Source organism: Lepidochelys kempii, chromosome 15 (assembly GCF_965140265.1).
Source record: "Lepidochelys kempii isolate rLepKem1 chromosome 15, rLepKem1.hap2, whole genome shotgun sequence".
Lineage (NCBI taxonomy): Eukaryota > Metazoa > Chordata > Testudines > Cheloniidae > Lepidochelys > Lepidochelys kempii.
Window position 1 is genome coordinate 27,060,833 of NC_133270.1, and position 13,111 is coordinate 27,073,943.

A 13,111-nucleotide genomic window follows, 5' to 3' on the forward strand; every position below is an offset into this window, starting at 1 on the left:
TCCAGCACTTCCTTCAGTCCCTCAGGCACGTGTTTTGTTGCAAGGGCTTGTCTATAGATGCTACAATGAGTCCAAGAGACTTTTGATGCAACCTTTTTTGTTCGCGCTACAAATCCAGTATACTTCCCCGCCATTGATGTGGCCCCATCAGTGCAAATGTCCAGGCAACGAGACCAATCTATTTCATTTTCTTGAAAATATGCATTCGTCAGATTGAAGATATCTTCTCCAGTTGTACGTTCTTCCAGTGGTCGGCAAAACAAGTCTTCTTCAACGATACCATCATTCACATAATGTACAAACAGTAGCAAAATAGCTAGATTATCTACATCAGTTGATTCATCCAACTGTGTAGCATAATATAGACTATCGTTCACTCTATGTACAATTGTAGTCTCTACATTATTTGACATGTCATTAATTCTTCGTGATAACGTATTATTGGACAAAGGTACCATGTCAATCCTTTTTGCAGCCTTTTCTCCGAGTATGCAATGAACTATGTTTTTTATACATGGACCAATCAAGCTCTCTGCTATGGTATGGGCTTCTGATGCTTTTGCTATTTGGTAACTCACGCAGTGTGACACTTCAAGTGCATTTTCATTACCAGTACTTTCTTTGGATATAAAACTGGTAATTTCACTTTTCCTCTCAGCTAATTTTCGCTTGTCAAGTTGTGCAGGATGCCTAGTTTCTAAATGGCGCCGAAGTAGAGAAGGTTTGAGGCTGCTGTTTGCTAGAACATCACCACGAATCACACAGTGGTTTTGGACATTCTTGATTACCAATGCATGTAAAGCCATATTTTATATAATCATCATCATATTTTCTTTTCTTTGTAAGTGACTTTCCAGGACCATCATGATCATTAGACTTAGATTTTTCCAGAGTGTGGACTTGAGGAAACACTAGATGATTCTTGCATCTTTACACTTTCCATTTTCAGCCACTTATCCATTGAACTTGTGTACAAAAGTTCTAATAAAAATATCACAGAGAGACTGCTAACAACCAACAAACTAGAAAATGAGACGATTCACTCAAGTCTCACTGAAGCAAAACAGCACTCCAGAGACAATAACAATTACTGAGGCACCTTAACACTGCAACACTGGCTACAGTGTGCTTCTGGCTGGTTTGGCTCGCAAACAGCTTTTCTTCCGCCACGAGGTCTGTCCCTACAAGGGTGCCCTGCGAGGGACAAGAATTGGACCACCCCCACGTACAGTGTGGTCCCTGTTCACTCTGCCCTGGATGTCAGCTTCCCCTGTCTGACAAGGACCGGGGTCCGAGCTGCCACGTGCGCGGCTGGGGTCTCAGCTGCCACCCTGCTCACCGCAGGGCTCAGGCTACTGGCCCCGCGCCAGAGTCTGGGCTGTCAGCTTCACACTCCGTAGGGCTCCTGCTACTGGACTCCGTTGACCACCCCGGGCAGCTGAGCTCCACTGAGCTTGGGCTGCAGGTCCCGCTGACCGCCAGAGCTCGGGCTGCCGGCCCCAACTGTCCTGCCCCGCTCTTCCTGGGGCTCAGACTCCCAGCCCCATGCGGAGCGCTGGGGTTCGGGCTGCCGGCTCCCCCGGCAAGGGGCAGGGCTCAGGTTGCCAGCCCCAACTGCCTGGCCCCGCTCTTCCTGGGGCTTGGGCTGTCTGCCCTACAGCCGGGTCCTACCTGCTGCCTCCAGTGCCCGGGGTCCTCTGGCCGCCATTAGTGAAATTTTTCTGGCGAACTCCCTGTAACGTTCTGCAAACCCCCTGGGGTTTATAACTCTACCTAGAAAACTAAAATAACTCTATCTTAGAATCCTCTGTAGTTTTCTAGGTAATGTAGTTTAATGAAATAATTCAATTTGTCTTGTTTTGCTTTAGGCTGCCAGACTGGTGACTGAACTTAGTTTAGAATATAAAGTGTATGATCCTCAACTTTGGAGTGGCTTACTGCAGAAACTACTTGGTTTCAATATGGTAAGGAACTTCTAGGTAATATTTGAAACATACTGTTCTTTAGGGACATTAAAGAGATGCTGCATTGGGGCAACTGTGTATGCAAGCAAATGCAAAACAAACACACACTAGGAACGTCAGCTTCTGATTGCTAAACAGTGAAATTAAAATGCATGTTATACAAACTTACTGGGCTTGTTTAGGCAACAGTTGGCGTGCTGCAAGCTGGGGTATAAATTTACATGTCACTAACATGCTGCACACTAACTTTCCATGCAGACCCTGCTGCTGTGCTCTAACAGTTCCCTAGTGCTCTTTGATGTGTGCTTATTTCAAAGTGGAATACATCAAAGTGCACTAAGGAACTTTTTAGTGCACAGAGGCAGGGGCAACACAGCTAGCTAGCATGTAGCATCTGGAGATTTACATCTCAGCATGCCACACCATCTCTCTAAATCAGAGATGAGCAAAGTACGGCCTGCGGGCCAGATTCAGCCGCTCAGAGCTTTGGATCCAGCCTGCACAGTGGCCACCCCCGTGGCACTGCGGGCCTCGCGCCACTCCAAGAAGCAGCCGGCACCACATCCCTTCGGTCTGTGTGGGAGGGGGCACAGAGAGCTCTGCACACTGCTCTTGCCTGTGGGTACCTCCCCCGAAGCTCCCATTGGCCAGGAACAGGGAACCGCAGCGCCACGGGGGTGGCAATCCTGCCAGCCGGATATGGAGCCTGAACCCCTCCCGCACTCCAACTCCCTGCCCTGAGCCTGCTGCCTGCACCTCAGCCCCCTTCCCTGAGTCGTCTCCTGCACACCGCACCCCTCCTGCACCACTGCCCTGAGCCCCCTCCCACACTGTGCACCCTCCCTGTGCCCCAACTCCCTTCCCTGAGCCCCCTTGTACACCCCCCCACCGCTCCTCTGCCCCAACCCCTTGCCCTGAGGCCCTTCCTGCACATCACATCACATCCCCTCCCATTCTCTGTACTCCCTCCTGCACCCCAACCCCCTGCCCTACATTCGTGGCTCTGCAAGCAATTTCCCCACCCAGATGTGGCCCTCAGGCCAAAAGGTTGCCCACCACTGGTCTAGATATAAGCCCACTATGGGTTATTGCTGTCTTATCTGTGACTGATTATTTTTTTGTGCTGTTGGCAGTGAGAATTTTTAAAGCTTCAGGGGGTTTTGTATTTGTTTTTTAACTTATTGTGTGAAAACTTGAGCAGAACAGTTCAAGATCTACATTATGAATTTTGGAAAATGACTCCTTTCAAAGTTAGTTGTAGGAGTCCAAATCATATATGATGATGATAATGAGGAAAAGAATTTCAGTACAGTATATACACCACCAGACACAGATATATAATTGATAAAATGTTACATTCAACTTATTGAAATGCAGGATACATTGATGATAACATTCTTAATTTTGTAATACAAAATATTAACGTTTGCTTGGGTTGTCCAGTTTAGGAACTGCAAATTCACAATTTAATGTCAAGAGCATAAATATGATTTTATCCTGTAGGTTCTTGTGTAAATCTACAAAATACTAAGACATTTTGTACTGGAATAATTGTTTTTCAGATTCATTATCTCAGAAAAGTTTTGATAGCAATTACTGGGGTTCCTTCATTATGGCAGGTATGTAAATCTCTTATGAATCTGCTCTGCGCCCCAGTTCCTCATCTAAAATAGTATAAGGATACTTACTTTCCTTTTTGCAAACAGTTTTGTCATCTGTTGATGGAAAGTGCTAGACATAAGTACTCCATAATAAATGGTACCAGATTTTATTGCTGTTAAATGTAATCGTTATTTTCAACTGTACTGTAAGGTTGTATCATTTCTTCCTTCATCAGACCCTTATTTTGAGGGATTTGTAAATTGGTGGTAACGTTATTTTGTCTAGGTCAATCCTGCAAAGTCAGGAGTATGGTAAAGACTAACTAGGAGGTCTGATACTTAGAGATTTATTTAGTGTCTGATGCCATTGCCTCTGGGAGCCATGGAGTTTAAAAAGAAAAATATAGGGATTAGACACTAGCCTCAGAAGGTAGACATCCAAGAACCCAGTGTTCAAAATCTTACAGCTTAAATTCTATAATTTAGAATATAGTACTGGATATTACCTTAGTCCAAAGTTGAGTTGTTGTTTTAAAAAAATGAATTTGACAATTCCCAAAATTCCATATTGTGCTGGCTTGTGAACGTTATGGGTGTTTTAAAAATCTATTTACTTTCAATAGATTCCTAACTTTAGCCGAGCTTGGAGAAGTGTAATTCTGGCACCATTTCTTGTAGGTAGGTTTATCCTTAGCTCTTTCATGCTTGTGTAATACTTTGGCAGTACTGTGTTTTAGTTTGTCAATATCTCCTTTCTTTTTTTCTCAGCTTCTTGTCCACCAAGTCCTAAGCAGTTAGAGGCATGCTGTGAATGTTTTGTGGTTCTACTGAAGTAAGTAAATGTTACATCCTGCATTTGGTTGGAAGATTGGAGGTGGGAAATACTGTGTGAGAGATTCTTACCCCTCCTCCAACCCTTTGCACCTGGTAAAAGGCTAAATCAGTGTAAAGAAACTCTAAAAGCCCTGGATCTGACTGGGGGAAACCCCTATGGTGCAGGAACTAAGATAGACAGCCCCCTTTTCCGCAGGTTTTTGCAGGGCAGGGCCCAGTACATAGTGCTGTAGATTCTTGGCAGCACTGCTGTCCGTAGGCAGCCAGGGACAGGTGCTAAAAGTTAGACAGCCACTCACGGCATCTGAATTACATCAGGGCCTGCTCCAGCCCCTGGAGAAGCCCAGTATCTGGACAATCCAACAGTCACTTAAAGCCACTTAGCCACCCTGTCCCTTCCACTGGGCTGTGAGTTCTGTGCTGCCTTTAGAGGCACATCACACAATCTCACTCTAAAAGTGCAATTAATCATAAAAAATGTTTACAGAGCATGAAGTGCGTGAGAAACTTCCCAGACCGTTAGTTTATAGCACTAAAAAATCATGTTGATTTATATTCTTATAGCGAATAAACATGACATTTTAAAGTATTAGCACTCATAATCAAACACAGAGATAGATATACACAAAGTTAATCTATCCAGGATCGAATTGTATCTGCATAAATGGTTCGTTCTCCCTCATTTGTATCAGTCTACGTTCTAATGAAGTCCTACAACTTTGCCACAGCTAATTGTAGAAATTCTTGTGGCAACTTCAACAAAATAGTACCTAGCTCTGTTTAAAAGCAGTATGTTTACTTATGGAAGTGTGCTTGCTTATGCTCAGTAGTAATTCTGTCTTGCATTTGTAACTACTAACTTGGCAGAAGATACAATAGCACAGTGGTTCTCAACTTTATTTTACCCCGGGACCCCTAAACTTAAATAGATAAATCCGCAGACCCCCCAACTCCTCCCTCCTTAATTTGTTTCTTTCACATTACTTTAATAGTTATCACAAATATTACTTTATATTATTTGAATTTGAGAAATTATTTGAACAGATCAACAAAAAAACACAGCAAATTAAAATACTGACCGCTTACCTGATACTAATGATAAATTACAACATTGCTAGGTGATATATAGAGGTATTTGGGGGGGTGCTGGAGACATGACCCTCATACCCCCACACAGTTGCCTGGGGTAGGGACCAATCAGTTCACGGATTTCCTTGATTGTACCGGTGGGCCCCTAAGAGTCTGCGAACCTCTGCAATATCAGTACTTGTCTAAATACATGGGCAGCACAAAAGAGAGGAGATTCAAGCCATGGTTCTAACTTAGATCACTGGTATATGTAGTTATACTATATATTAGAACAATATTCTAGGCAGAGCTGATATTAATGCTTAATTTACACTTAAGGTTGCCCGACACTTCCCATTGTCAGATCCTGTTTTCATTTGCTTTAACTCTGCCAAACTTTAACCATTCAGGCTGAAATTTCCCATGCTGGGTATGTGCCTTAAAGTCTCAGCCAAAATGGTTCAGCTATTTCTGAGAGTACGATTAGGGGAAAATGCATTGTTTTGCCCATGTTCAAAACATTTTTAAGACGCTCTAGTGCTTCCATGCTTTGGCTTTCATGGGCTTTCAAATTTAGCAGGAAAGCATTCCTCCTAGCATCAGGTATGTGCCTTTTGCCCTCTCTGTGAACATATATCCAGATTTGCCCAAGTTTTAATCTCCTGGAAAAAATCCTAGTTCGCACATACTCAGATTTGTTTGGCAGTTAAATTCTCTAAAGATTCTGTCTGCATTGAGCATGCTTCAGATCAGAGGTGCTAGGGCTCAGCAGGATCTTTTTCCCCAATTGCTCCTCCCAGCTGCCGAGCACCTGACCTGAAAGCAGGAAAACTCTCCTGTGCTCTGCCACTTTTCTGGTGCTATGGCATTGTGGAGGAGGAGGAAAAAGAAGCAGCCACACAAGAATGCAGAGGGGTGAGAAATGGCACAGGGAAGGGCCTATAACCACTAGAATCCACTGCTCTGTAGAATCGGGAATTGAATGCAGAAGTTCTCAGTCTCCACGTTCCCCTGGTGTGAGCAAATAGCTGTGAAATCCAGTGGCAAAATGTTTAATCCCCATTTAGTGAATGGTCCACATAGAGAATATCAGCCTACTGCTTTTACTAGTTACTCCCACTAGCTCCTGTGGTACCGGTCTGTGCCATGGAACTAATGTTCTGACCTCTACTGATGACCCATGCTGGGGGTCAGAATAGCTTCACATGATAGCATAGATTTTTTTTGGGTTTTGTGGGGTTTTTTTTACTCCATTACACACAAATTATGTTTGACTTTGCAACCTTAATGTTCTTTTACCAGTTTTTTAAAATGCAATATATTATAATGTATGGGGGTCAAGATATACAATAAATATTGGTGTGACTACATTTTTAATTATGTGGATTAGTATTTGAGGGATACAAGCAAAAAGTGACATAAGGAAGGGGAGGGGAATGCGTATTTGGCTTTTCCCCTCTTGCAGACATTGTTAAAAAAGCATTCTTACCTGACAGAGACCTGATGCAGTTTTGGTAACCTCCCTAATTTGCCCCCATTAACTTCTGAATTTGCAGCATGTTATTGATCTAATAATACCTGACTGAAGCAGCAAATGCTATTTAACAACCTATTTCTGTTAATTCACTGGAGAAATGCGGGGTAGCAGGGCACATTAGCATGGGCTGTGTGCTCCCTTCCTCTGGCTGTAAGCTGAGTGAGACAACAACTGCACTTAATGTTTGTTAACTGCGAATATAAAAATATCCTTTTTAAGCAACTAGTGAATAGAGTAGGTACAAAGCCATGCAACCCTGGAATTAATACAAGCTTTCTCTCAAAAATCTGAAGTAAAGGATAAGTATATTAATTAAGACACCTCCCCATCTGAAGGTGTCCTGTTCTAGGTGATCTAGATATACTTGGAATTGCAAGGCAATATGCACAGTTGGACCTTACAGCTTTTGCTCTGGGATGCTTGCTGCTGATTCCCCAGACTGAGAAGAGAGAGCAACAGATTCAGGTAAGCAGGTGGTTTACGTTTCTATGCACCTGAGCTTGCAAAAAAGCAGTGTGATTATCATGGGACTGGTCCCATGTAAGCTATAGTGCTGTGAAGCCTTAGTTCAGACAAACTTGTTTGCCATAATTTTTAAAACTTGTAATCCGTCTAATAGTTTAGTTTCCTTAATATGAGACACTTGACACCTTTGCCTCTCTTTAGAATGAACATTTGATGTGAGCATCTCACATATTGTGACCCACACCTTTTCTTTGCATTAAAGCTGTGTCCCAGCTGCCAATTTTTATCTTCCCTATTCCCTTCTCTCAACATTTGCTCCTACGGAGTAAAGGAGGAGGATGGAGTGAAAGCTTCATGGGGTCCTGCATGCTGCTCCTACAACTACGAAGATAGCACTGGCAGTACTAATAGATGCATTTTTAATTTATCTATGCATATGGCACAATATTAATTTGTGAATACATCTACAAGCCATCCAAGGTTTAGTTTGTCTACATTTTACAAATGCTTGTCTATTTTTAGTTTCACAAATGTAATTGTATTTGTATTTCTTTATGCAATATTTTTGTATTTCTTTATGCAATTCTTTTGTGGAGAGAGAAATTCCTTGGCTCAGTTTCCCACAATGGGGTAAATCCAGACTGTTAACCGCAAGTGTATAATAAATTCTACTGTAGAACATGTTGCAGGCGTTAATCAAAACAAAAGAGAATTTTTAGACTATAAAATTCTGCATATCTTTAACGTCAAACGAATTTTTCCAAGGGTTTCCTATCTTCATGTAACCCAGAGACTGTCCTACAGCAAGTAGATGAACACATGAACACTGGTGAGGTAGCAAGCTTTGCATCACAGGTAAAAAACTAATGTAATCTCCTTATTCATAGACTTTAAGAGGAGAAGGGGCCATTAGACCATCTAGTCTGACCTGTGTATCTCAGGCTATTAACTTTCACCCAGTTATTCCTATGTTGAGCCCAATAAAGTGTCTGGCTAAAGCCTATTTTCTAGAAAGGTATCCAGTCTTGATTTTGAAGACAGCAAGAGATGGAGAATCCCACCACTTCCACTGGGAGTTTGTTCCAGTGGTTAGTCACTCTGTTAAACTTGTGCCCTATTTCTAGGTTGAATTTGTCTGGCTTCTGCTTCTAGCCATTGGTTTCTGTTATGCCTTCTCTGCTAGATTAAAGGAGCCCTTTAGTACCCAGTGTTGCTTACCTCGTGAAGGGATTATACACTAATCAAGTCACCTCAATTTTTCTTTATGATAAACTAACCAGACTAAGCTCTTTAACTCTCACTGTAAGGCATTTTCTCCAGCCTTGGAATCATTTTTGCAGTTCTACTGCACCCTGTTCAATTGTTTGTTTGTGTGTTTTTTAAGGTGTAGACACCAGAACCTTATGCATTATTCCAGAAGTGGTCACACCAATGTCATAGAGAAAGATTACCTCCCTACTCATTTCTCCCTCATTTACACATCCAAGGATTGTACCAGCCCTTTTTGCCACCGTTCAGCAAGTTATCCTTGATTAATAAGATGGTGACAAAGAAAAACAAGTTTGATGCACAGAGGGACACTGTCAGTACGCTTTGTCCATTATCAAAATAAGTCAGTAGCAGTTGTAAGGAAATAAATTTTTGCAGTCTGTTAATTATTCTGTAATTGACTTGCTGACTGTGGTTACACAATCCTGTTCTGCAGCACACTCCATGTACAGAGAGCAGCACTGTTTGAAGAATAGCTAACTGTCAAATCAATAGTATGCTACTAACTAGACACAGCAAGGCTCTAACCAAACAAAACTGCTAATAACAGCCCAATACTGTTTTTCTGGAGGTGTCTGACTCACTGTAGGTGAGTTTAACTTAATGTTTCCCTATCTGAGAGACAAGAATATTTACTCCTCAGATCATCCTACCTTTCTTATGAGAGAGCTTATATTTTCAATCACCTTATGTGAGACTTAAGTGGGAAAAAGCTAGTAGGATAGACCCTTGACAAATAAATAAGAGCTCAGTATAGAAAAATTAATTGTATCTAAAATATTTAAATAACTCTTCTGCCACTTTCAGATTAGATGTTTAATTCTGGACAACATCATAAACAAGAAACAGTATGAAAGATTTTTGAAAACAAAATACTTCTTCTTATTGAAGCTACATGTGATGAACACTCACAGAGTGAAAGAATTAGTGGATTACCTTGCCACCAAGAGCTGGTAGGTTAACAAGGTGTAGTATGGTGGTGCACTGTAGATAAAATTAGAAAACTCCTATGGAAGTCAGAATCTTACAGTATTTAATGTAGCTTTTTTGTTTACTAGGACTCTAGTGATTTATACCAGCACACAGTATCCAAGAGTTTTACAAGCATTGACAATTAAATGTTTTTCTTTAAGGTGACTAAGAAATCCTCCATGCTCCCTGGCACTCTACTTACAGTGCTGAGAGCATTGTCTGAAAGTAATGGATCACTTATTTGGTAGTTATTTGTACCAAACTTCAGGAGTTGGCATTTTGTTCCTTGCCTCAATAAGACTTAGACATGTGTTCTATTGGGATGGAAAGAGTAAGCTTACTGAAAGTTCCACAGAGCAGCAATTTTCAAACTGGACCTGTGAAACAGCCTGTTGAACTGGCTGGTCACGTGGGACTGGCTCTCTAGGGGTTTTTTATGGAATTTAGCAGCGGTAAACAAATATTTACTCTTGCATTTGAACAACTGTACTTGCCACAGTGATGGTTTGTGATCACAAATGGGTAAGGCTGTGTGTCATGGATTCCATGACTTCCGCAGCAGCCAGTGCATCTGGCTCCAGGGCTACCCAAGCAGCCCCGGGGCCAGCCGCACTGGCTGCTTCTGGGCCAGTCTCAGGCCACTGTGGACCCTCCACCTCAGCAGCAGTAGCAGTTTAGGTGTGGGAGGGAGCTCAGGGCTGGGGCAGAGGGTTGTGGTGCAGGGCGGTGCTTACCTCAGGGGGACTCCCTGAAAGCAGCAGGCATGTAGTGCCCCCCCACCCCGAGCTGCAGAGACATGCCCGCCACTTCCAGGGAGCTGCACAGAGCAAGGTAGGGAGCTTGCTAGCCCCACCAACCATCCCCTCCCTCACCCCCAGCACCAGCAGGGGTCCCGGGCCACCACCCCACAGCCCCCGGGCCCAAGTTTTAGTTAGGGCTATATAGTACAAGTCATGGACTGGTCACAGGCCATGAATTTTTGTTTACTGCCTGTGATCTGTCCATGACTTTTACTAAAAATACCTGTGACTAAAACGTAGCCTTACAAATGGATAGAAATCCACTGTAAGTCTAAACTCCTGCTATAGGGTACAGCTGGTTTTGGCTTTACCTAAATAACTAGGTTTTAGGAAGCCTTTTTTCCCTTCCAGGATTATCTACTGAAAAGGGGTAGAGGAAAATAGTCAAAACTCCTGTTAGGCATTTAGGGAACTGGAAAATAAGTAAACATATCTAAGAAGAGAAATCACAAAACTTTGTTTTTATGCATTGTTTTATAGTTAAATGCACATTGTCTAAATTCTCTGCTTTGTAGAGTATTATGGGAGTTGAGAGAAATTAGTTTTGTCAGCTGTGAAAGAAACTTTGTTTTGTCCTTTACAGCATGGATGATGCAGCAGCCCTAATTGTAGAATATCAAAAACGATGTGGAAATCCTATTCTGGCAGATAAGTCATCTTGTGATATTTTGAAGGTAAAAGGCTCTAGTTATCAGACTTATAGGTTTCAGTATTTTCTCTTTAAAATAAGACATTCATTCAGACTAAAGAACAAGATGCTCTTGGACCAGTTAAAGACTCTATTAGTTATTTTTCTAAGTTTCAAATATGCAAATAAAATCTATGCAATATTTCTTACATAAAAAGTGAATGTTATCCCTATTTCAATGCTCCTTTCCCATTTTCCTATAAAAACTTATCCTTTTGTAATACTTCTATTCCTATAAAAAGTTACTAAACTCTTGTGTGTTGCTCTTTTCTTCCCCTCCAGATGTTTCTGAGTGGACCAGAGTAGACTTCTGTATTCCCTTACTGGAAACAGCTACCCAGAGGGGCAAGTAACTTGATCTATATCCCTTCTCTTCCAGGGGCAAGATTGTTTCAAACTGTATTGGTCACATGTATGGTGTTTAAAGGGGAACTAAACTGAAACCTCTTAAGTACCCTTTCAACAAAAGTTACCATTCAGATTTTTTTTTTATTGCTCCTAGCTAACAGACATTCACATTAGTTTAAGTGTGCTGTCCCATGTGAAAGAGCTAAAGGCTTCACTTACATTTGTATGACCTCTTCCTTCTCTTCTGCTTCCCCCTCCCATACAACTTGGTTTAATCTCAGCACTTCAATACTGGAAATAATTAAGTAGGAATTTTAAACTTCACTTGCTTTCAAGAGTTACATGAAGTAATTGCTGTGGCTTTCTAATTCTCCTCAATGTCAGGTTTTTTTTGCTTTGTTTTTTAAACAACCTTTCCTATTTGCAAATCCTGTCAAGATAAAATTCACTTTGTATAGCTATGTGATAAGGGTTTCTAAACAAGACTGTAAATGTTCGTGTATCTTATGTAAAATATTTAGTAGACTTGGTTTTCATTCAAGGATGGGCACAAATAAAACAGATAAAGCTCAAATTTTGAACTTAACTTAGAAAATACTAATGTTTGTAATGTAAACTAATGGAGACATTCTCCCCTGACTTTCTATACATGCTACTTGAATAGGGTAAGCTGATACTCATTTCAGTGAAATTAATATTTTAGATAACTTCTCTAAAACCAACTGTGTATTTAAATAAACAATTTAACTGCCATTAAGTTTTATTGTGACACTATTCTTTCTTTGAGACAAAGTATGGATGAATTCCTCCAAAGAAAACTGAATACCTTACTAAAACTGAGTGGAAACATGCCACTAAACTGAGTACGCTTAAAATAGATGCAAAATAGATATAAGGGCCCAGGTTGGTTGTATCTTTAAGATCCATGTATATATTCTAGTAATCATACTAACAAAAGTTATAACCAGATGGCCATTTAATTAGTCTAGCAATAGTTGTTTTTCAGCTGTCAGCTAATGCAGACTGAACACCACAGTAAAACAGATAAGGGACTAAGTTGAGTAAGTGTTACTCAAGCTGAGTGAGAGGGAAACTAGAAAAAGCTTTGGGTTTGCATCATACGAAGTTGTCTAACAAATTAATTGAGTTATAAGAAGATACACCTGGAATCCTACAATAAATACTCACAGCACGTGAAAGGAGAATCACTCTCTTTGGTGGCAGGCATAAGCAACAGAACTATCCTACTATGTGGAGCTTGGGTTGAGCATTTTCAACTGAGAATAGGAAATCCACAAGTCCTAGTCCTCCAAAACCAATTTTTGGGGTCTAAATAAATGAACTATGGTCTTCAACTTTCTAAAGATGAGTAAGTCAAGTGAAACTAAAACTGTCTAAATTCTTGTACACAGACAGGACCACTTCTATATAACTTCAGTTTAACATTTTATCTTGATATATTTTTTTCCTTTGAAGCTGGAGTAAGTAAGGCAAGGTAATCAGATGGTCATTGGTTAAACTGGTACCAGTAATTGAAGATAGTTTGTGTATGCTCCAAAACTGGT

The 13,111-nt window shown here is 41.2% G+C and overlaps 1 protein-coding gene across 1 annotated transcript in view; it reads left to right on the forward strand.

The window, feature by feature from the left end:
- The window catches only part of KNTC1 (kinetochore associated 1), a 74,842-nt gene extending 62,497 nt beyond the window's left edge, over window positions 1-12,345 (forward strand). The window contains exons 55-63 of the mRNA XM_073313054.1: window positions 1,869-1,964; window positions 3,527-3,583; window positions 4,189-4,243; window positions 4,334-4,397; window positions 7,340-7,469; window positions 8,235-8,324; window positions 9,546-9,691; window positions 11,094-11,184; window positions 11,481-12,345. Coding sequence (XP_073169155.1) covers window positions 1,869-1,964; window positions 3,527-3,583; window positions 4,189-4,243; window positions 4,334-4,397; window positions 7,340-7,469; window positions 8,235-8,324; window positions 9,546-9,691; window positions 11,094-11,184; window positions 11,481-11,504 — 753 coding nt within the window. The 3' untranslated portion in view covers window positions 11,505-12,345. The remainder of the gene's footprint in view (window positions 1-1,868; window positions 1,965-3,526; window positions 3,584-4,188; window positions 4,244-4,333; window positions 4,398-7,339; window positions 7,470-8,234; window positions 8,325-9,545; window positions 9,692-11,093; window positions 11,185-11,480) is intronic.
- The last annotated feature ends 766 nt before the right edge of the window (window positions 12,346-13,111 follow it).